The following is a 22,243-nucleotide window of genomic DNA, read 5'->3' as shown; positions in this document are numbered from 1 at the left end:
AGGCTATATATTGGGCTGCAGAAACAATATACTAATTCCACTTTCCTGAATTGGAAGACCATCTCTAATTGATTTAATGGCCCTTGATCTGCAGCACTGGGGTCAGGTTTTAAGATTCTGAGTCTTCTAAAGCCTCTTTTAGTGTGCCCCCCCAAAGTCTTTTGTCAGTGTGGTCCTTATGATTGACTGTATTTGGGCCATATCACACAATAGAGCCATGTATCTAAGTATTAAATTAGCATTAGCCCTAGCCAAAAGTCCAGTTAAAAATTCATGGATTAGGGAAATAGGCAAATATTAAATATATGAAAGAATTATTCAGGAACTTTGTAACATCTATATCAGTGCTGGGTGAGCAGCAAGGCTGGTTCTCCTGCCGCCAGGTCCTGACAACTGGCACGGACAACTGAGAAAACAGCCGGAGCTGCCAGGGATTGAAGCTCATCCATGGGGTGGGTCGTACAAGTCACACCATCAAGAACCTTCCCTTCTCGGCAAAGGCCACAGGCGAGATGCAGCAGAGCAGAGAGAGGCTGGAGGGAATATGCTTGCAGAAGGGAGGCACAAGGCGAACAGCGCCAGAAAACAGTGAGAAACAATGACCAGAAACTCTGTCTAAATATTTAATTAATGTAGAAAACCCATCACTTGCTTTGAAGAATGTAGCAATAAGCAAGCATAGGGGTGCATTAAGGTGCGATAAATTATTGTGGTTGCTTTTAGGTAGATCTGATACTAGTTGTTAAATTGGGAGACAACTCTCAGGTGGGGTTATCTTAGAGAACAAAGATCCAGAGCCAGTTATCTGATGTTGGGCTAACAGCTTCAACTCTTGTCTCTGTTTCCTTCTCTTTTTAGTAGGAATAGTGATATCAGTCTTTATTAAACCCTTTGATGTAGGTATTTAACTCTCCAGATTGCCTTGGGGGAGTTCTTTGACCTCTGTTTATTTATCTATAAAGTGAGGGTAATGATATCCGCTCATCTCAAAGCAGCAACACAAGACTTAATCTGAATAATGATTGCAGAGCCCTTGGATGAAAAGTGCAGCACAAGGGCAAACAACTGATATTTATTCTTGTTGCTACCATGATTTGACTCACGAATGTGGCAGGCTGTAAAACACGCTCTGTATAAAATTTTGCAAAGACCTGATGTGTGAACACTGATGGGACTGCAGTACACTTGCTGTGAATCATGGCTTATTAGTAGTATTATCCATGTTTTACTTTGTGGAAGATACATATGCAGTAGATCTCGTATCGTGCAAGTCTGAATTATTTCTGATCGCCAAACATAAACCATTCCACCAGTGTGAAGAGGATGGGTGATCATTTGGCTGCTGAAATACCCAATAATCTCAGGAACCCATTCCCTTAGTGACTGAAAAATGCTATTATGTATAATGTTAAAAGATACGGAGAAATAGCCAGTGCTTTATGCTCTTTTTTTTACAGAGCTCAGATCATTGAGATAAATTGCCTTTCTTGTATTCCCCATTCATCTTCATACACCTATTGCTATTCCTCATTTCCTCCATCCTTGTTTTGGGGCAGATGAAAGATAAGAGTGTATCTTTAAACAGTGTGCTGTGTATTTCAGGAAGCCTGTCCAGTCCCCCTGGTGAGAATGAAAACATTCTCAGAGATATTTTGATTTGATTTGCTTTCCAGAGACCCTGTGGACAGTACACATTTGATCTGACCCCTTCTGCTTATTTGAGGTTTTCATGCTGCTCACTGATGGCAGTGAAAACCCTCAATGTAGAGTGTGTCCTCAAAAGTGTGCTCTGTACTCTTGAGAGGGAAGCCTTAGTGCAATAGAAATCCAGTGTCTTTTCCACAATCTTTTATCTGTTTCCTGCTGCAATTACTGTGGGATCATTTTTTTCAGCCTTCCTCTTTCTGTCTCTTCACCAGAGAAGCGCACAGACTGTGGCCTGGAGTCACAATGTCACCTTTGTTCTCTTTTTAGTTTGGAGTGAAGAGACAGGAAAGGAGCAGAGGGGTCTGAACAACCCTCAGGGCGATGGCAGCCACAGTGCACCACCAGAGATACATGCAAGACGCTGGTTTGCACAGGTTATCTTCAGCATCTAGCCAGTTTTTTAGACCGCAACTCCAATTCAGAGGGGCTCTGCCAAAGAGCTGTTCTCCTTGTGTTCTGGCTTGCAATGAGATCGCTGTGTGCTGCCTCTAGAAGGAAGCCCAGCATGACCTGCTTAAGCATCCATCTTTGCAAGTGGTCAGTTCTGTGAAGGCTTTGTTGATCTTGGATTAACTGCATGAAAGTAAAGAGGGCTCTTAAAAGTAACAGTAGGCAAACCCCTTGCATGGAGGTTTGTAGCATCACCTTAAACTACAGTGTTGAAGTCAAAAACATCTTTAAACTGGGAGGTTTGATTTCTGTTGTGCTGTCTTGGGACACTAGAGAGCTGAATTGCTTCCCTGGCCCCCAAATGATGTATTTACATTGGTGGTTTAGTTCAGATCAGGATCGTACTTGTGACATGGCTCTCGAGATTGTCCTCCCTTAATGTGCTTCAGTTCACATCCCAGAGCATAGAGAACAGAGGCTGAATCCTTTTGAGATGAAGCTGAACCAGATCTGCTCTTGAGAGTTCATGGGTCCAGACTGGAGACAGTTCAATGTAAATCCTCTGAAATGTGTATGTTGTGGACACTGTGTACTCAGCACCAACTCTTGTGCTCTGCAGATTTGCTCATACTGGGCTGTATCGCTCACAAATGTATACACAGTCACAGTGGCCACACGATGAGGGAAGTCATTTAGGGATAAAAGATCTGTATTCAAGTATTTAGCTCGTGGAAAAATCTGTCCCTCAATCTGTGCATCAGTTTAGAGATCTTTTTCTTGTTTGCTATTTTCCTTTCTCCCACCCTTCATCTGTCACGCCTGTCTGGAGTACAAGCTCTTCAGGGCAAGGACTCTTACTAAACACATGAGCATGGGTTACCACAGTGCAGTTTCAGTTTTGGTCGAGGCCTCTAGGCACTGCAAATAAACAACAGATTTTGGATGATGAGAGGCTTATTTATCTCTTTATATTTCTTCTCCCAATCTGTTTCACCCTTATCTAGTTAGGGATCAGGTCATGATATTGCCTGGATCTCACAGATGAACTAGACATTGGGTATTTATTCTAGGTGGCTGCAACTGGTATAGATCCGTCAAAGGGAAAGATCCCGTGCAGGAGGTTGTTAACAGTTACAGCCCCATGTTCCTCCATGCCAGGAACGCACCAAAGTAATACTACACTCCGAAGAAGTTGAATTACTTGCCTCTACTGATCCCTTCTGACACACTGGAGCTACCTTTCCCAAACAGAAGAACTTTAAAAAATATCAGAGTAGCTGGAAACCATTTGGCTCATGCTTGGCCAGTTGAGAGATTGTTCAAGCATGCTGTCTCTCGTTGTCGTCAACTGCAGATATTTCTAACAGCAGCTCCTTTGGTTTTCAAAATCTAGCTCACAGGGCAGATTTTATTTTCCAGCAGGATTCTTTGAACCTGGTTCTTTTCATTTACACTCCATTGCTACTGCTGTGCTCAAGCACAGAAACGGTCCAAGTGGGCAACAACTATTTTTGCTTATTAATGTTCATTGCATCAGAATAGGTACGAGACCGCTTGCTTTGGCTTTCCTGAAATGCCAGACTCTGTGCAGTGCAACTAGCTAGCAGGCACCAAAGTCCATGTGCTCTACAGCCCTCTCCTGGCTAGATTCAGTAGCGCTCAACTGTATAGGCAAGGCACTTTATTTCTGTTTGTCTGAATGTGTCTGAACGCTTTTTGTTTTTCAGAGCTCATCTCAGGCTTCCGGTCAGATTTACACATCACGATCTGTTTGCCAGTAATTACAGCTTTGGCTCTTGCCAGCTGACAGCTGTTTCAAAGGGGGGAGTGGTGATCTTGACACAGAGCAGTCCTAAAGCTGTTCTATCCTGAACCTATGTCTGGAGCGGCTCGCTGTTGGTACTTAGAAATGGGACAAAATTAGTGAGACTTGCTGCTTTCTGTCTCCACAGAGAAAAGACAGCTTGGAGCATCTGTCCTTTCCTCTGCTTCTTAACCATCTTGACCATGTAGTTTCCGTGCCAATTCTCAGTGGGTTGACCACTAAACCTTAGTTTCTGGTGTTTCAGTGTTTTTTCTCTATAGTTGCTGTACTGTCTTCTCATGCTATACAGTGGTTGTTTTGAGGATTTAGCATTTGGTTTGTTTGTGGGTTTTTTAATGTAATCCAGCCATTCCTTTCTGCTTTAAAAGTGTCACTAAAATACTGTTGCTTAATAATTATTTCCATTGTTTTTGCTTTCATGGAGTAATTGAATTGATCCGCTTGGTTTTGTAGCAGCAAAGATTGCTAAGCCAAGAATATTTCCTAACCCATCTTTCTTCCACTTTTCTCAGGGATTCTGAGTATGTCTTTACTGATGATTTCCCTGCATATTATAAAACTTGCCGAGAGGAATGAAAAAGTCATTTGTTTTCTGTAGAGTATTAAAAAATAATGCTATCATTGTGAAATGTCCTTGCCTGCAATGCTGGACAGTCTTGCATTAATTTTCTGCTTGCTTGGTCTCTGATATACAAAGATTCTATAGAACATGACTGAAGCATGAACCCATGTTTGTTATTAATTTTCTAATACTGTGTACTGTGCGAGTCCTTACCCTGCCTTTTCTGTTTGCCATTTCAGGAGTCTGTTCAGAAAAGCAGTAACACTGCTGCTGTTGCATCCCTCCTTTGCAAGTCACACGCTCATAGCTGAGCAATGGCAGAATATGCTTGCCCTGTCACAGTAGAGAGAGGCTTTAGGAATACAGTGAGATGTTGTAGCAATTCATAACCAGGGTCTCAAGGCTTTTTATGAGCTTTAGTTAAAGTCCTCATATTACTCTGTAGTGTCTTGTTTTGACACAGGTGGGTGGGGGGTGAACTACACAGCTATACGTACTAGTAATGTATTTATAGCTAGGCAGACTGGTAGCCTCTGAGGTTCAGGTTGGAGCTGATGGACTGAACAGCATCACCCCTTAGCACGCTAGTTAAGGAATTGAACTTGCTCTCCCATCACAGTTTGTGTGTTTAGTGGGTTTGGCAGAGGAGCTGGGAAAAGAGCTGAGTGTTTATTCCCCATGAATTCTAAGCCAGGCTGTCTCCCAGGGTCAGGGCATGCTCCAGCCACTCCACCCTCTCTGCTGACTTAAAGCCACTGCCTTCAAGGAGCCCTGACACCAGGTCCTCCAGCCTTTGCACCAGGCAGCATGTCACCACAGCTAGGCACCCTCCTGCCAATTCTTCATCCTCATCCCTAAATTATTTTCTTTCCCTCAACCTAAAATAGCCATTTCCCTCTAGCTCTGCCCTACTCTGCCTTAACTTATGGTGCTGCAAGATGCAGAGACTGTTCCTTAACCTTTCAGCGAAGATGGTGATTATATAAATCCTCACCCCCATATGAGTCATGTATCAGTACCTTTTGGAAACTGGGGATTGCAGTTTCCTCTCGGCGTAGGCGCACCGCTCCCATCAGTGCTAATGGAAGTGACATACGCGCATCAGGAGGAGAGGCTGTCCCTTCTGCTACTGGATTAATGTTCTTGCCAGTATGTTTGTGCCACCGTACACACTGATTCCTCTGCTAGGAGACAGTGGAGGCAATTAAAATCTTGTAATTCCTCATGGATGGAATCCTGCTGAGACATTCAGTATAATAGGAGCTCCCTCCCGTGTCCGAGAAGGTCTGTAGTGCCAGCAGTTTCTTTCTTCTCTCCCACTGGAGTGAATTTATCTCACTGTTTTCTCAGGAGAAATGAATAATTCCTTGAACTTGTGCTCAGTTTACAGTCGTGATGCTTTGCTTGCTTCTCTTCTTTTAGTTTAAGACATTCCTGATCAACAGCTCTGGATGTTGATGGTCTGATGTAGGCTGTCTGACCCCCAGATCAGGTGAAACAACAGTAGCGTGAGCGTCTTTTTTCTTTATTTTTACTGCCAGTTCTTCTTCTCTTTGGCACTCGTTTTCTGTAAGAAGGACCCCTTCAAATTGTCTTGAGATGACCCAAAAATAAAACAAATTATCTGCTCTCTTAGGTCAATGCCATAATGTTGAGCACTGAATTTTAAATGATGACAGAGGAGAAGGACTCTTGTCACGTTATAGCTTGTTGGGGATGCAGGGGCTGGATACTATCTGTATATTTAATATTGCCATATTAAATTGAATTAGTGCCAATTATAAATGTGGCTCTAAGCATTTTTTTTAATCAAAAATAGGTTGAGACTGTCATCTGACTCCAGCCAAAACCTTTTGGGTATAGTATAACTAGATAACATAGAAGGAAAAACTTCCTTTTCTTTGGTCAGTCTGATAAGGCACCCAGTATCCCCTTTCTTCTACCACTGGTGTGGGTTTTAATCATAAGCCACCATGTTGCCTTGTTTGTACCTACTCATGTCTTAAGGGCAAAATATTGTGCAATTTGAGTCATGTTTCTCCAGCTTTAGGAAGTACGTTTTTGGTCTCTTGATGTACAGAATCCATGTACAACTTCAAATAGTATTTAAAAATCTTTAAAGAAGCCATCAATTTCTGGATAGCTCTTTTGTGTACTATAAATTCTAGGCAGATCTAATGAAAAGGCAGTATTTTAACATGAGACAAAGACTTATTTCACTCATTCTGCAGTGCCTTCATTTGTCACTGTGGCAGCAACATTATCAGATGGTCATATTAAATACTGTACTTATTTATTGTGAATAATGGATGGAGCAGGTTGCCATCTTTATGATCACTGCATGGAAAAACAACCCTACCTTTTCCCTTATTGTCGTAATTCTTTTTCAACAGATGCAATGTGGTCCATTTCCCAATTGCTGCACTGGACTTAGGGCCTGTGAGGATGCTTCAGGCTCTTAAATACATTGGAAGGTCCAGCTCCATAGCATTTCAGGCCTGAAATGCCAGCAATTTAGAAAGCTAACTGAAGCTGGGGAGTTTTGGAGGTCAGGAGAATGCTCTGTGGAAGTTGTTACCGGATCATTGACCTGTGTTCTGCTCTTTCTTCTTGATCCCTTGGAGACTTGGCTAGACGGACCTTTGGCTTGTCCTGATAGGTTAAGTACAAATGATCTACACTTGCAGCTCTTAATGCAATGCATAGGAAGCAGAAATTCCTGGTGAGAATATAGCTTTTTAAAGTGTCTCAACAAAAGCTGAGTTGCCTTAAAAGAGACTACATTTTTGAAGGTATGTGTGTTTAGGCACCCAAAGATACGGAGAGGCACCCAAAGGGATTCTTTTGCATCTAGATAGGTAACTACTACAACGTACTGCATCACTTTTGAAAATCTAACGTTCTGTCCCTAAGCAATATAAAAGCTGTTTTGAACCACCAGGCTTCCATTCCTATTGAATTCTATAGGAAATTATCCTAATAGCACGGAAAGCAATATTAATGGCTTTTCCATTAGAATATCTAGATAGTTTGTTTATTTTATCGGCCCTCCACGGCAGAAAATCGAAGGTTACTGTGAATCTCACTTTATGTTTTTCATCAGTGGGCTTTTTTGTCAGGAGCCAGATACTCCATAAAAAAACAGGTAAAGCAATTTAAAAGAAATATTTTGCCCAAGGAACAATAACAAGGCTTAGAAGACTTTCTTCTTTCTGGGAGTTTCCTTTAGGGAAACCTTTTCATTTACTGATTGAAAGATCAAATCGGCCCATAGAGGGAGCAGTGGGGTGTGCATGATTTTTCTCCTGATCTCTAGAAAAGCACACTTAGTTAATCAGTCCATGGAGAGGTTCGGTTTTAAAGGGAGAGGGTTTGTGCGACTGGATAGAAGGATTAGGAAGTTATCTGTAGGGGAGGAAAGGAAAGCTTAAAATCCAGTTCACGGTGTCAGTGGTACTGACAGGGTGATGTTACAGACGGGTTTAAAACACGAAATACGCTCTTCAAGGATGACTGAATAAATCATAAAAGTCTGTCTTTATAGTATATCCTGTATAGCTTATAGATGTTTTAAAAAGTTGGTGAATATTTTAATGCCACATAAGAAATTAATAGATATATTTTAATTAACTTTGTTTTATACAAAATCAATCAATTTTGTAGAGAATTATATAGTCCCATATATCCATAAGTTGCTTATTAGCATGACATGTAATTTATTAGGTTAATATACTTATAATCATATTTAATACAATGATGTTTGTTTAATTCCTGTAGTTATTTATTATGTCTATTAATTATCAGTTAACTTTTTATGAACTATAAATAGAACTTTAATAGGACATGCAAAAGTATGTCGGCTGCACTATCTTCTGCCCTGTGTCTCCTGTCTGTTGTTTCTCTACATTTTTCATACTAAGACCTCTCTTCTGACAGTCTCTGCCAATTTTGGGATTCCATTTTCCTAGCCAGGAATACAATAAATGATTAAGATAAATGACCCACCTGTCAGTCATTTGTAGTATTTAGGCTCCAAATTTCCACGGATACCATTTTTTTTTTTTTACTAGGAAATGGTCTGAGACCTGCCAACCACAACCTTTTATCTCCAGGTTAATTTTTGATAAAGGCTTCCGTTCCATATGTTGGAACAGGCACAGCCATCCTGTGCCTTCCTCCAACCCCTACATCCTTCAAAAGATTTCGGGCTTGGTTCTAAAGGCCTTGATTTAATCCTCGGATCTGGTCGGGAGAGCAATCTTTGCCCTGGCTGCTCACTGCTTGTTTTGACTAGGAAACTGCAGTCTGCTAAATGCACTGTCCAGTTTGGTCCAAAGCATTTTCAGCAGCTGTAGTTCAGTGACTAGCAGGACTCTGCATTAGCCACAATTCCCGCTGGACTGAGAGGATCCAAGTGGACTGATGAGATCACTAATCCTCTTCCCATTATGTGCTTCCCGACAGATGTGTGACTCTGTCGGTGTTGAGTCACATCCTGCAGAGGGCTAAATGGATGTAGGATGCTCATAAGATCAGTTTGTAGGACTATTACAGCAGACATAAGCGTAAGGCAAGGAGAAAAAGACACTGCAGAGGAGTACATCGGAGGAGGTATTGTGCTTTATTTAGAAGACAAGCTTACTTTGCACAGCAGTTCGACTTAAGAACATATATGCAAGTTTGTGTGTGTGTGCACAAGCATGCAAGAGATTAGGAACTGGTAACATTACCCATCCCTGTGTGTCCTGGTTTCGGCAGGGATAGAGTTAATTTCCTTCCTAGTAGCTGGTACAGCACTGTGTTTTGGATTTAGGATGAGAACAAAGTTGATAACACCGATGTTTTAGTTGTTGCTAGGTAATGCTTACACCAGCCAAGGACTTTTTAGTTTTCCGTGCTCTACCGACTGAGAAGGCTGGAGGTGCACAAGAAGCTGGGAGGGGGCACAGCCAAACTGGCCAAAGAAACATTCCATACCATGTGACGTCATGCTCAGTACATAAACTGGGGAAAGCTGGCCGGGGGGGGCCGCTGCTCGGGGACTGGCTGGGCATCGGTCGGCAGGTGGTGAGCAGTTGTACTGTGCACCACTTGCTTTGTGTATTATTATTATTATTACATTATTATTATAATAATTTTATTTCAATTATTAAACTGTTTTTATCTCAACCCACGAGTTTTTCTAACTTGTGCTCTTCCAATTCTCTCCCCCATCCCACCGGGGGGGGGCGGGGAGGAGTGAGCGAGTGGCTGCATGGTGCTTAGTTGCCAACTGAGGTTAAACCACGACACCATGGAACACCAACCCTTTGTGGATGTTTAGCAGTATGTCCTCGATTTCTTGGGGGAAACTGGTAGATACAGAGTCGGTGGTTCTTGTCGTGATACTAATGATTTTAGGGCAGTGGGCTCAGTCCCATGTAGCCTGGGACCTTTAGTTACAGACAGTTACCTCCCAGTGGGAGCTGCATAGACCATTAATCTGATTTGGTGGGAAATAGATAGAGGAGGCAAAGAAGTGGTTTCTGTCTGGAGAGGGAAGGAAATTGGACATGAAATTGCAGGAAATTGATTGTGGGAATTGCACCTACAGTTCAGGCTACTGAAAGACTTTTGCTCAATGCTTCATGCCTAATGTAGGCATACCAACCTCAGGCAAAGTTCCCTGTGGGATCTGTAACTCTTAGAAAACCCAGGCTAATTAAAGATTTTGAAGACCTTCACATAAAAATCAAGTTGATGGTTTTTCCAAAATGCTCAGATGTCACACAGACAACCTCAGTAAAAACAGTACTCATAAAACCCTCATACCACCTCATAACAGAGCACTCAGGCTTCTGAGTTCTGAATTTTTTTAATAAACGAGACTTTCATTTTTTTTTGTCACTATGAAAAACACGAATTTCAGAACAAAAGGCCTATTTTAAATAACAGCCAGGCACTTTTGTGTTTGTTCCAATTGGAAACAGAAGAAAACACGTACCCATTCATATTTCAGAACTAACTTCAGTGTCTGCATTTGTGCCTTTTAATGGGTTTAACAGGAAGTGTATGATTGTGCATTTTCCTGAACAGGAATGTTTTTCTGAGCTGACTCCAAAGGGATGTTCCAGGGTTGTTAACTGTGATTTTTCAGCAGCGTGAAATCCACTGAAATTGTTTATACCAGCTATATCTGCCTAATGTGCCTAATCAATCTATCTCTAAGGTGAAGCTGTGTGCTTCACTAATCGTAAAGCTATGATAGTAGATATTGCTTATTTTTACTCTAAATTATGGTAGGGTTTAAAATGAACTCTGAATTTGATTTATCAACAGCTATGATGCTAATTCAGCAATGAAGTCATGGTGTTCTGAGACTAAATATTAGCACTAATGAGAAAACATAGCTTCCATATTTCATAACTCTGAGTTTCCACTACGTATGGACAACTTCTAAAGTTGCATGTAATTTAATCATGTAATCATTAACTAGGCAAGTATTTACACATAAATCATTTTACTTGGATTACAGAGTACCAGCAAATGTGAAACCAGATAATGTTCAACTGCTCGAGAATGTTCATGCTTCATTTTTGTTTTTTAGAAGGTAAATGTGTCTACTGCAAGACAGTGGTGGTTGTCCAATTGCATTTTCCATCAGGATGAATGGAGCATGTCTTTAGTTTTAAAAACAGATTGTTCTTTCTCTTTGAAAACAGAAGCAACAGAATTGAAGACATATAAACTGCAGTGTCTAAACAGTGAAAGTATAAGGCCAAGGTACCCACACTGAGACAGCTGAAACAGTCTGGTTCTCAGAAAGTGCATCACTTCTGTTGCCACCTCCAGGTTTTAGGTTCTTGCCAAAGCAGTTACTTGTCTGAGGATCCTGTGGCAGTTCATGCCCTCACACCATTCTGCTTTCAGGGAAAAAAAATAAAGTGAACTCCCTCCCACCACGGACTTCCCCCCAGAAACTGTGCTGGGATTGTCATTCCTTCCTTCTGTTACGTTTCTATCCTCTTGTTGATAATTCTGGTACTGTGAGTCACTTAGACATCCACAGCCATTCATGTTTCTCAAGAAAGAATTTCCTTCTCTGCAGGATAATAAATGGTGGGAGATCTTTCTTCAAAATTGAGCATAAAGAAAAAACTCGTAATATTTCCAACGTGAAATAGATCTGTTCTGAAATCCCAGGTTTCCAAAATTTGATTTAACAGTTTACCAGGAAATTATTTCAACCTGGGACTGCTAGTGATTAGATCTTGCTGAACTGCAAGTGATTCTGAGCGAGACAGAGAGTTAATCTCTGTCTGATCCTCAACTAGTCTTCACTGCAATAAGTCTGTTGCTGTGAGCACAGAAGAAAATACTTCAGCGGGAGTTGCACTCAGTATGAAGAACTTGGTATTCTGTTAAGCTCTCTTGGCATTACTTGATAGAGAGTTGTCATACCTTGGAGTTCATATCAGGCCAAATTGCAGGGTGTCTGAGGCGCCCTGTTAGGAGGCAGTGCAAGCAATTAAGAGTGTATGAGGGTGTACAACATACTATGAGAGGCGGCAGAGAGGGAAAAGTATTTTAGAAATAAGGTCACTTGATATTCACTTAGGCCCCAATCCAATATTCTTTAAAGCTCACTAGATTCAGTGGCTATATGGTAAGATTATATCTTTACTGATGTGCTTTCCAGGTTCCAGAATAAGGATTTTTAGCAATGTTTTGGTAAAAATCTAGGTTTTAACGGCTGCACCTATGAGAAGCAGAAGTCCAAGCTGAATTCTTATCACTGAAATTTTTAAATAGAACTTTCTTGTGTAATAATCATCAGAAATTTATAGAATAAGTTATCTAATTTACCTCCCAATATTTCTGACATAAGTAAGGAAAGCTGCTGATAAAATTCAGTGAAGTGTAAAAAAAAACTAAAAAGACCAAACCCCTGAATTGGAATGTGGATATGTGTATTTGCACGTTGGAATGACTAAGGGTTTAACTGAACATCATTGCTGAATGTCAAAGGAAAAGTGGACAGGGAGTGTTGAGAAGTATCTTTTTAATGCAGGCCAGAATTTCACTGAACTTCAGGTAAACTCAAGTTAGTCCAGCTTGTTTTGAATGGAGCTGTTATTTGGCAGCAAGGCTGTTGAGCTGTTAACTTCTCCAATGTCGATTTGGCTGCAAAAGGGAAGATCTGCATTCTTAAATTTCTGCCGCTAAATCTTTTATCTTCCTCCTGTAGCTAGGGATTCATGTAAATTTTTCTTGTAATAGAACCTTTGTTTGAATGTGCGGCTGCTAAGATGCAATGTTTATTAGATTTAGACTTCAGAAGTCAGTACTAGCTAACTAACCCAGCCCATTAGCCCAAAACCGGTACTGAACGTTTTCAGTGCTTATAAGGCAGTAAGCTCATTGTGTAATGGAGTCAAGGCTTTCTTGAGAGCACAGATTCATTCATTGACTTAATCAGCTATCTGCAAAGCTCGTAGGCAGTATGCTCCCTTACAATAAGGCATTAGAGCAGAAGACAGTCCTACTTGGTGCCATACATGGGCTAAAACCAAAATGTCCGTCACATGTACATCAGTGACTTTGGAATGCCTTCTCCTGTTGATTTATGTTTTGCCTACTGCAAAAAGTTTTAATCCTTCAAGTAAGTATTAGGCAGTGTCATTTTTAGAAATTAAAATGGAAATTATTCAGAAAATGCTGTGAACAGACACATGCATCATCTCCTGTTAAACGTCTTGGCATTCTGTGTCCTACCCCTGAGCTCCACTAGCTGGACTGGACTGTGCTGTCATGAAGCATAACCGCGAGTGAGCACACGAAGCCAAGAACTGAATCAGATGTTTTTACAGATTATATGAAAGAACGAACTTTGGTTTGTATCTGTTGTGTTTCCATGTGAGCAACTCTTTATCTTCGTTTACAATTGAACTTCTTCCAAAATGAAATTTAAAGAATTTTGTAGCACAAATGGTTGTGGTTAGTGGCAGCAGAGTGGCATGGAGGAGACAGCGAAGGACACCGTGCTAGGGGATCCCAGCTCTGTTCTTGGCTCTGCCTTTGATTTGCTGGCAGATACATTCTCAGCCTTACTCCCACTTTCTAGCCAATGAAAAATGTGTCTTCCGTGGAAAAGGCCTTGAGATAGAGATGACAGAATCCCAGAGTCTGTATTTATTTACTGAGGTATTTAGGGACCTGTTTGGATTTTTGTCACTCTAGTCCTCTGCTTTTTTGTCTCTAGGAGGCTATAGCAGCTGAAAGGCCCCGGCTTTGGTTAGAGTTGTGTTGGTTTAGTCCCTGCACAAACAGCCCTTGCCTCAAAGAGCTCTAGTCTTCAAGGGCAAGCAGGGGCGGGATGTAATCTTCTCATTTTCCAGCTCATAAAATGACTTGTCCAAGGTCACATCTCTCAGTATCTCAAGCATTAGTTCCATAGCAATAATGAAACAAAAAAGAAGTTACTTCAGAACCTGGAGCAAAAATACTTATAAAACTAATTTTCAACAACTTGGATGTTCTTAAATATGTTTTGTTGATCTCTAAATCAGAAAAAACATAATAGTATCAGCTTTGTTTAAAGTGGACAGTGTCATCAGTATTTTCCATCTTTTTTACTTGCATCAGACTGAGTGGTGGTACAATTGCCCACATCTGCAGTAGTTTCTACATTCAAAGCTGTGTCCTGAAAAAGCTTTTGTGGGCTTGGGTTTCATGTACAGTCACTTCACTGTAAATGAAAACTGATCCCTCATATCATTCTGCAAATGCAACATTATGTTTCAGAGAAGTAGTTTCAGGGAAGGAAAGGACACCCGGTTTTGTGGGGACATTCCTCTGGAGGCTTTCACTTTGATCAGCAGGGTTCTTTTTTGAATTGTTCTTATGGTTGCTACCTCAATTCTAGAGGCATCACAGGAACTGACTTGGGAGGGGGGAGACTGTTGGTATTTCTTCACTCAGTCTTTACTGGAGGTACCTTAGAGTCATTTAACATGTTTTTTGGGTTTTTTTAAATTCCCTTAATGGGATCTAGTACCCAAAAGAGGGAGAAGAAGAGTAGTACAAGGGCCAGGCCTGGGAACAGGGAGGTGCAAATCCATTGCTGGGCTTCATTATCCTAGAAATGCTTTCTACAATTAACCTGTAACTCCTTAATCTCATGGGTTGCCCAATACACTAATTTTATTTTGTTTTTTACACTGACAAAGAATATCCACCTTCCCTCCACAGACGTGGCACAGTGACCCTTATTAATATGATTTCAGACACACGCAAACCTAACTTTTAAGTGAAAACAAGCGAGAGATTCTACAAAACTACTGAGAAATAGTTGAAAAGGAAGCATGTTTATCCACCGTTTAGGGATGTTGTTGAGATCCTGATCCTTTTGACTCCTGTTTGGAGAAGGGGAGAAAACAAGCAAACAGTGCTGCGCACAGGACTCAGGTGGTTAATGTACTGTGTATTATTGCTGTAAAGCCAGGACCTCAATCTCTCAACTCTCCAGAACACAAACAGTCCTTGGCTTTTATAGAATCATAAAGAGCTGCCTTAAAGGCTGAGGACAAATTCAAGCCCTGATACGAATTGGCATAGATATTACTGTATCCAAAGGGAGTTACAGTTTCTTGCACTGTGGCTGAATTTGATCCACAAGTGAACGCAGCTGTCCCATCAAATTCTACTGAGCAGCTTGTCTTCTGCATTCTTGCCATTCAACTGTCAGGTAAAATGACATTTTCAGCTGAATTCCAGCTAGTGGAAGACTTTTGGAATCTCTCCAGCGTTCTGCAGAGAAGCAGGGGGTGGAATCTAAGTGCTGAGGAGATCCAAATGCAAGAGGAACTCTAACCCTGCAAAACTTACAATTAGTCTTAATGTCTTTGCTTTTTTCATACCTTTTTGAATGAAGTGCACTACGCAATGGAAATTTGAGATAAATTAGCTCTGTAGTCTTCACGTGAAGTTTGGCATGGAAAATAAAAAGTCATTTGTTACAAGGTTGAATTATGTGTAGGATATCTCCAGCTATAATGAGCTCAGGTTTTCTAGCAGTGTTAGAATAAACTCTTGCCTGGATCTCCTGCAGAGTATGTTTTTTTTCCCTAAGAGCATATTTCTTTCTACTTGATCAGCTCATCTCTTGCAGATGATAAAATTATCTGCAAAGATTTTTATCTGATGTTGTGCCATAAATCATATTTAGTTGTAGGATTAACATTTGCAAGCATAGAACGTTTATGGAAAAAAAAGTTGGGGGGCTGGCAGTTTCTCAGTATTTACATGAAGAAGGGAGATGGGATTCAGGATAGACCTTGCAGACTTTTCCAATACATGACCATTTTTACAAGGTGTGGGTCTGCTCAGCTCCAGTGAGCTACAGTTGAGCCTCTTTGATAGTGTTTCTCTTGGTGAGGTTGTAAGATAAAGAACCCAGGAGATCGTGACCTTGGGCAAGCAGCTTTGTCATAGAAGAAATAAACACGTGTTCCAGCTGTGCTGAAAGCTACACATGCTGGCAGCCAGGTTTTCCAGTCCTTTGACACGCTCAGGCTCGTCTGAGTTTTGTAGAAATGCTCAGCCCCTTTGGAGGCAGTGGAAGAAGGGCCAGTTTTTAAAAGGTTTGTATTACCAGCAGCTTCCAGTTTACCCTTCACAGCCGGATTGTCCAAAAGAGGTCAGAAGTCAGCATGCGAGACCACTTTGAACGTCTGCCCACAAACATAGTCACCAAAATGGAGAGTAGCACCCTCTAATCTGGCTTCAGCAAACTGCAAAGGGCCAGAACGAGTCGGTGATTACATAGGTTTTCAGCAGGTGTAACGCCCATCCACAAGTGGGGACTGACTAACGTGAATGTAAGCAATCCTGTTCAAGAGGGATCTGCATGTGCTACAGACAACCTGGAAGCCTCAAAGGTTTATCTTGCTGCGAGAGCTGTGCGATGAATGCGGATGTGCTGAGCACCCAGTGGGTTTGAGGCTGCGTTGTGATAGATGCTGTACAAAATGCATGACTGAGCACGTTATTTACATGGGTTTTTTTTATCTCTGTTTCTCTGGTGCAGGTTCCTCACCACATGAAGACTTTACCCTATTACAGTTACGACCAACCAGTAATCGGATACTGCCAAGCTCATAAGCCTCTCCATGTAAATAAGGGGTACGATACCATGTCCCGGGAGCAGGCTGAGACAACCAACCTGGAACTCAGTCGAGACCACAGCTTCATAGCTACAATCGCACGTTCGGCTGCTCCAGCCATTTACATTGAGAGAATACCAAACTAACGACGGAGACAACTTCTTCAGGGGGCGGAGTGGGGAGTTCTTTTGAGAGACCTTTCATCTCAGAAGAGACCAGGGCAAGAAACTAAAATCTACCATTCCAGTTACAAATGTTCCAACACAGACAAAGGGAAGGGGATAAAGCAAACTCCGCAGACTGTGGAAATGCTATCTTGCAGTACACACTGAGAACTTCAGGATTTTCTTTGCTTTAAACTTTCAAACAAATTCCTCAATGTAAATATTAAAGAGAGATTGTCAAGTTCTTATTAAAAAAAAAAATAGATTTCACTCTAGCTACATAAAGGGATGGATTAAGAGTTTTGTTTGTATATTTGATTTTTCTACATTGCACGGTTCCAGGGAAGGAGAACCACAGGTAAAAATAAAGGGGGTGGGGAGGGCAAGGGTTTGGGTGGGGTGGGTCAGCCATGTTTCCTTCTTAAGTGTTTATTACTCTTCAAAGATTTGTTTAATATTTTTGTTCTTTTTAAACAAACAAAAGATAGATATATATATTTTCTTTTGGGGGTTTGTTTTTTTGTTGGGTTTGTTTTTTTTTTTTTAGTGGTCAAGCGCTAATATTTCAAACTTCAGACATGGGCATTAAAGCTTATGTTGAACCAAAAGGACATTGGCAATTGATGCAGCAGAAACAAAGAAACTTGGGTGCATGTACATTTAAGACACAGGCTGTACACTATGGAGGGTGCTTTTGATTTTTACTATCTTCATTGTGCTTCATTGTTGACACTATAATTACTTTTCGGGCTCTAAAAAAGGGGAAAACATGCAACGGAGTAACGACTCTCATATTTACAGTCCAGCGGTGCTTGTTAAGCAAAATTAATGGACGTTCGGGAACCAAAATGGAAGTGATGTGCTTGAAATGGATCAGAAGGAAAATCTTTTAAAGCAAGAGTATTTGGTGAAACTCACTGGCTGACACAATTTCTAAAACACAGGAGAATGTGTAACATTGGTTTTTGTTTTTTTAATTAATTATTATGATCAGTTAGTTTTTGTGTAGTTTTTATCAATAAAATGACAACAAAAAAAGTGGTGGAAAAAATAAACATATTATTTTGTGGTTGGGACACCACAGCCAAGCTACTGTTTGAATGATTTCTCTGGGTGTGTGACACGGTGACTCAGTGGACTAAGGGAACCATGCTTTGTCCTGTTTCACCTCTATCTCGCCTCTTAGAAGGAGCTCAAGGAATTGTTTTGGGGTTTAAAAAAACCTGATCTGAAGAAGCTCAATTTATTTGGCTTGTCTAAGAAAAGGTTAAGAGGTGATTTTATCAGAACACCTATATGGGCCTGGGGGAGGGGAAGAGGGAGGAGAAGCCACCTTTTTTTACTAAAGGGGTTTTTTTGTTTCTTCTATCGGAAGGCAGGCTTTTCAGATGCAAACCCTGAGCTGAAGCTAAACCAATTCAGATTAGAACACAAGGTTTTTAACTGGAGGGTGAATAATACAACAATGAGGTTTAGGACTTAATGAATTTTGTGATTGTTTCAAGTATTTATACTGAGTGTTTTTCTGAGAAATACGCTTAGCCACATGGTAAGGGCTTAATGAATTTCTGGAAGTGCTGAGTCTTATATCACATACTTGATATTAGATTGTCTTCTGTGTTTCTCGCCTGAAAAACTTACATATTTTTCTCTGAAAGGAAAGGAGGAATACGTATGGATGTACACATTCTATGTGCTAGGCAGCTTGCAGAGAAACATGGATGTACAAAGTCAACTTGATGCATTGAAGGTAACGTATTTAGAATTAAGTGTTAGACAGGAAATGAAAAGAAAATGGAGTGAAAGGCTGGGTGATGAGTTTACAGCCAGCTCTATTAGACATCTTGATATCTGTCAGCTTTAGCAGTGCTACGGACTGAGGGAGAAAGCTGTTTGAAACACTAGTTTCCTTCAAATTGAGTTTAAAACATTGACCCACAGCCTATTGAGCTGAAAATGGAAGAACTCCCGTTGATTCCTGTGGGCTCCGGATCAGCAGTAGAATACATTTCAATAAGCATCAAAAGTATAATGGCATTCCCATGCTCCTAAAAGATGAGGATGGTAATGTTTTTACTATAAGGTCCATTAAAGACAGTTGTATAATTCTGGTTCGGTTTTTAAGAGGGCAGTTATGTATCTGCCAACCTGATACTAGCAAAACCAGGGAAGGAAATGTCAAGCAGGAATACTTACTGTCTTTTTATGTTTTTTCCTTAAACTCCCAGCTGCTGGGGTCATATGAATATTGGAGAATAGCTGTTTGTTTTTTAATTCCATTTATAATCTTCATCAATGCAACTTCCCCCCACACTCTGAGAAAAGCAACTTTGTAACTGCTGAAAGGGAAGGTAAAATGAAACAAACTCCCTTTTTTCATTTCCTGATTTCAAAATAACTTAATTTTAGCATTGGTTTGGGGGATGTTTGGAACTGGCATCAGACTCGGATTACAGATTTTCTTTGCAATTATTGGGAATTGTGCTGCCCAAGGAGAACAAAACGTACTACCGTGTGCGCAGTCTCCTGGATGAATTCATGCTTTTTCTGCCTGAAACATTGCTGCGTTTCTGCTGTTTATACACTGATGCCGGTTTGGGCAAGAACCCTATAACTTTTCTTTGTGTTCTTGACAGTTAAGGAGGTAATGTTCCAAGAATGTTTTGAAGACATGAACTTATACCTTGCTTAAGTGCTAAAGGTCATGAAGAGGTAAATATTTATGTCATAGATTGCTTTAGATCAAAGCAGAAGTCATTACAGCATGTACCGAGCTACCTGAACTAGTGTTGGTTGTGGTAATCAAACAAAAAGGGCTCTATACAAGCCTGTCTGGGACTCTAGATGTAACAGAAATTGAAACTTAAACTACCATGGCTGCAATTAAAGCCAAAGAAATTTGATAAAGAAAACTTGCTCTTCAACCGTAATGCAACAAACCAGAGCTATAACACTTTCATTTCCAGTCTTTTGTTATTTCATATTTGGTTTTTGTTTTTAAAGTGTCAGTTCCTGGAATCATGTGATTATATTACAACTTCAGCTTAAAAATATGCCCGAACTCTTCTTAGGGAAGGTCTTTCTACTCCTCTTCATACAGTCCTTGTGAGGGAAGTGACTGCTTTGAAAGGGAGGATGGAGCAACTCACCAGATGTCAAGGTAAGACCCAAGAAATACAAACTTTCTGCAGCGTCCCTAATGATTCCTCTCTAGCAAACAGCAAATGGGGCCTTACTGAAGAGAACTCGTTACTGAATGTTTGCTTGTGATGGCATCTTTATGGTCATTGCACGGTGTCTGAGTGCTGAGTGCCACAGAGCTCCCAAAGGAGGCTGCCGTCGTGCTGTGAGAGCTCACGGTTGTGCGGTATCCAGACAAGCAAGAAAAAAAATCAGACCAAAGCTGTTGAACTTTGTGCTGCGCAAAAGATAACAACTGATGTGACCAAATAACAGGTTCTGGAAGACTTTGGGAAAAATTGACTGCTGCCTGTCTCTCTATCTAATAATTGTCTTGCAAATGTCAGTAGGGCACTGAAATTATACTGGCCTGATAATGCTGTGGGTAGGATCTGCAACCAAGGATAAAGAGCCTGTAAAAGCAGTCTGCCGCTCGGAATTATTTCCAAGGCTGGCAATATTTTACTCTGAAATTTAGAAATCTTTTGGAATAAGCTGCCCTTTTCCATAATGAATTGAAAGTGTTCTGAAGATTGATAAACACAATTTTATCTTGACTCCCCACCAGAAAACGTCCCTGAAGGTATTTGGCACATTGTACATGGGAAATCTGGTGTTTCTGTAGATATTTTTAAGCTGCATGAAGATTTAAGGGTTAATGTACTACGTATTGAAGGTTATTAATTTTTAGGTGGTTCTCGCAATTGGGCTCCTTTAAAGGTTGCTAGTCACTTTTTTAAACCTGTATAAAGGAAAGGGGGTTTGATAAGGCTGTAAGTCCATCAAGCTGGAGCCTTGCCTTAAATTAAGAAAAAGAAATTACCTGTCTGGTATTGTTGCCCATGGACAAGCATTGGAATGCCTGCCTCATAACATTAAGAGCAATAAAGAAGGCTCTGACAGACTTTGTTGAGTTTGGGCTTGTTAGAGGACAAGAATTTAAATCTCTCCTTGCTCCACAGAAAACGGGGGGAAAGACAGATTTCAGGGACACACAACATGTGTTCCCCAGTGTCCTGTGAGAGCAGAAAATGTTCTTCCTGATCACCATAGAGGCCTGCTCATCACTGGGAAGATGAGATTAGATTATCATTATTTTTGCAAGTGTAATTATCAATGGTAAATAAAAATAAACCAGCCCTTTCCTTAAAAATACAGCCAACCTAACTCCATACTAGTTAAACAAAACAGCTTAAGTAGATAGGTCAAATGCAGAATAAGGAAACCCAAAAACACAGCAGTTTTGGGTCCTAAGTGGAGTAGCAGCACCAAATATTCCTTCATTTGTTTCTCGTGCAGTTATTTCACTAGTACTTAATGCCCATTATTTGCTTTGATGCCCTGGTGGCTGGCATTTTAATAATACGTAGGCAGGTTAAAGTAAGTTAGTCTACAGAAGAGAATTATATCAGTCATTACTGGAGTCAAGGGATACATTACACCTTTGTCATTACTATGCTAAGACGTATTCTAGTATGGCAAAAATAAAACTACATTTGAGGCAGGCAGATCACAGGGTTCTCTCCCACAAAGTCTCTGCCAAGCAGCCCTCCAGTGCTAGTTCAGCACTTCTGAGGTCTTCAATGAACTGCAGAGGTGGATGTGAACATTATCTGCTAGCTTCGAAGGCGTGATGGGCTTCGGTGGCTTTAAGTTACATCACTCCAGGCAATTATGTAGATGACTTTAAAGATTTAGGGAGCAATATATCTATAATTTCTTGTTTATTTTTGTTGTATGATTGAACTACAGGTAAGACAAGTTTTCTGAATAGCTACAAATAAGCTGCTAAATGCATTCATGCTTCTTTTAGTAATTTTTGTATTTTTTTTTTCTCTAGGAGGTATCCAAAATTGGGCAGAAAAGGAGGAGAGTCATTCCAAACTCAGTAGCAGCTGAAACATTGAGCATCTGCAAGGCAGCCTTGAGTAACTCAGGAGTTACTGCCTCTCACAGAGGCAAGATGCAGATGATCAGCTGCCACCTGGCCAGGTAGTAGATCTTATTCCTGTTGCATTCCTGTGGACACTATGGAGAAAGGCCTTGTCATTGGTGAAGCAATGGCCTTTAAGACAGCTCATTGCATTAGCGACTGCAGGAGCTCCAGGAAGACCTGCTGCCTCAACTGCGTGGAGTCAGGTGTTTCTGACTCTGCTACTGCTTTACTATATGACCTTGGGAATATCACTTTCCTTTTTTTTTCTTCCATCCTAGCTGTTAGTGTGTCTCGTTTAAGTTGTGAACTTTTTGGGATAGAGCCTGCATCTTATGC

At 40.8% G+C, this 22,243-nt stretch overlaps 1 protein-coding gene across 4 annotated transcripts in view; it reads left to right on the top strand.

The window, feature by feature from the left end:
• Positions 1–17,090, top strand: part of LRRTM4 (leucine rich repeat transmembrane neuronal 4) — a 239,638-nt gene extending 222,548 nt beyond the window's left edge. For 3 of the 4 annotated variants that reach the window (XM_076359001.1, XM_076358999.1, XM_076359000.1), the window contains one exon: positions 16,552–17,090. In XM_076359001.1, the coding sequence (XP_076215116.1) occupies positions 16,552–16,773 (222 nt within the window). In that variant the 3' untranslated portion in view covers positions 16,774–17,090. The remainder of the gene's footprint in view (positions 1–16,551) is intronic. The other variant, XM_076359002.1, reaches the window with a different exon arrangement.
• The last annotated feature ends 5,153 nt before the right edge of the window (positions 17,091–22,243 follow it).

This window comes from Aptenodytes patagonicus, chromosome 24 (genome assembly GCF_965638725.1).
Source record: "Aptenodytes patagonicus chromosome 24, bAptPat1.pri.cur, whole genome shotgun sequence".
NCBI lineage: Eukaryota > Metazoa > Chordata > Aves > Sphenisciformes > Spheniscidae > Aptenodytes > Aptenodytes patagonicus.
This window is presented reverse-complemented; position numbering and strand designations above follow the sequence as displayed.